Source organism: Sebastes umbrosus, chromosome 13, assembly GCF_015220745.1.
Source record: "Sebastes umbrosus isolate fSebUmb1 chromosome 13, fSebUmb1.pri, whole genome shotgun sequence".
Taxonomy (NCBI): Eukaryota; Metazoa; Chordata; class Actinopteri; order Perciformes; family Sebastidae; genus Sebastes; species Sebastes umbrosus.
In genome coordinates, this window is record NC_051281.1 from 548,088 (window position 1) to 550,383 (window position 2,296).

The 2,296-nt window shown below is 35.7% G+C and overlaps 1 protein-coding gene across 1 annotated transcript; it reads right to left on the reverse strand.

Moving 5' to 3' along the window:
- Positions 1-571: 571 nt before the first annotated feature.
- LOC119500381 (olfactory receptor 6N2-like) lies at positions 572-1,486 on the reverse strand. The gene has a single exon (XM_037790089.1). The coding sequence runs from the start codon at positions 1,484-1,486 to the stop codon at positions 572-574; it is 915 nt and encodes a 304-aa protein (XP_037646017.1).
- Between the last annotated feature and the right edge of the window lie 810 nt (positions 1,487-2,296).

The window sequence follows — 2,296 nt, forward strand, 5'->3', positions numbered from 1 at the left end:
GATCAGAAGTGTCTTCTATTAGTTTTCCACCTCCGATGAAGGGCAGCGCACAGCCGCTTCTCAAGCCTCAGGGCTATATTTTAACCATTATATGCTATTTTAGCATATGATTATTAAATAATGTTTATAATAAAGTAAATTTAGATACATTTTGAGGTAAATATTGGGGTAATTTGTTACTCTCTTTTTCACGGGAGTGCTGACCAAGACGGCAGCATTAAAAAGTTTCTTATTGTTGCTGATTTGTTGTTTTTCCTTTGCTTGCAGTGTAGATTGCCCACATTGGCGTCTGTAGTCAATGCACCTTTGTATATCGCTATTTGCCCATGACTAACGAAGCTGCAATTGACAGTAACAAAGACATATTTCTTATTAACTGTAGGATATTGAGTAGTACATTTTTCAAACTGAAGATACTCTTTACTGTTTCCATGATGAATAGTAAAGAGTTCGTTTACTGCACAGAAACAAATCCTTACATTTAATACCTCCCAACGATCTGAACATTCACAACTCTGCATTAATATTACAGAAGGAATGACTGCACATTAGCATCACTATTGATGTAACATTACTTTACTTTGGCTTGACTAAACAACCTCTTCAAGTGTTTAAAGATTTCTTTCATTTTTAGTCCATATATAACTGGATTGAAGAGAGGATAATACAAAAACGCTTGTAAAGTCATTATGAAATGTAAATCAGATTCCAGTTGAATTATAATGACATCATATGCACACAAACAGGAAAAGCAGATTAAAACTATCAGATGGGGTAAACAAGTATGTGCAGCTTTTTTCCTGACATTTTTACTACTTCGATAGGATATTATGAGTATTCTTGCGTATGTAAACAGTATGAAGAGCAAAGGCAACAGTGCCATGTTTAGCATAGCAAACATATCATATATATTTAGTGCTATTGACCTCACACAGAAGAGTTTGTAAATTGAATTGTTACAAAAAATGTTTTTTAAATTTAAATTGCAGAGTTTTTTCTTAGTAATCGCTATTGTTGAGGCTCCCATCTCACAAACAGGCACAAGCCAAGCTAGAACCAGGATAATAATCACTGTGGTTTGTCTCATGATAGTTGGATATTGCAGAGGTTTACAGATAGATACAAACCTGTCATAGGCCATGGCTGCCAACAGGAAGAAATCTGAAGCACTTAAGGTATAATATACAAAAAATTGAAAGAGACAGGCTGAATATGATACAATCTGTTTTTCAGATAAAAAGTCACTCAACAACTTTGGGTACATAACAGTGTTGTAAACAATAGAGTTCAGTAGCAACGCTGCAATGAAAATGTACATCGGCTCATGGAGGTTCTTGTGTATCCCAATAAGGTACACAATGGTCAAATTAAAGGTCATTGCTAGAATATATACTATAAACATAATACAAAAATACAAATACCTATAGTTTCCCATTTCCACATACCCACCAAGAGTTATATATGTTACATTTAATTCATCATCCATGAAGAATGTCTCAACTTAAACCATTAATGAATACAAAGGGCAGATTGTATAACAAATATGAATGAACAAGTCTTACTATGAAGATTGCATTAACATAGAGCATGTATTTGATTGTCTCATGAATTTACAGATACTGTACCTGACCTTAAACTGCACTTGATGTGTGTTCATGTTCAGAGATCAAAAAGTGAACTGTTTGAGTCAGACCAAATATTTTATAACATTTCTTCACCCTCCATGGATCTCATTAACTCTTCCACCAAGAGTTCATTAGAACAACTTTGTCAAACTCTGGAGGCCTGAACCCATAGGTGTCCTACAGGCAATGATAAACATCACACTGCTATGCTGTTCATTACAAAAGTAAAATGCTTTTTGATTGAAAACATTCCACAACCTCTAACAGTTACAACATCAAATATGTGAACAACATCTTCAAACTCTGGAGGCCTGAGCCCGCAGGCATTTTTCCACCTTCTTTTCTTTGAAATAATAAATACAGCAATGTAATAAACAAGGCAAAAGTGAGCTTGGCTCACATACCCCACTGCTTGACCCCTACTAAACTAGGGCCAAATGTTTTGCCCTATTGGAAGTGATGGAACGAGTTCTACTCCGGAAATTAAAAAATAAATAACAGTTTTTGGCCAAAATGTCAAAGATGTTGGGCACCCTGGACTTCTAACCCCCGGAAGGTACAACTAGACCACACTGTTAATCATCATACCAAATTTGAAGTTTCTAAGTTAAATGGGTTCTACTCAAGAAACGAAAGTGTGACACGCGAACCGACGGACGGGCGGAAGGACC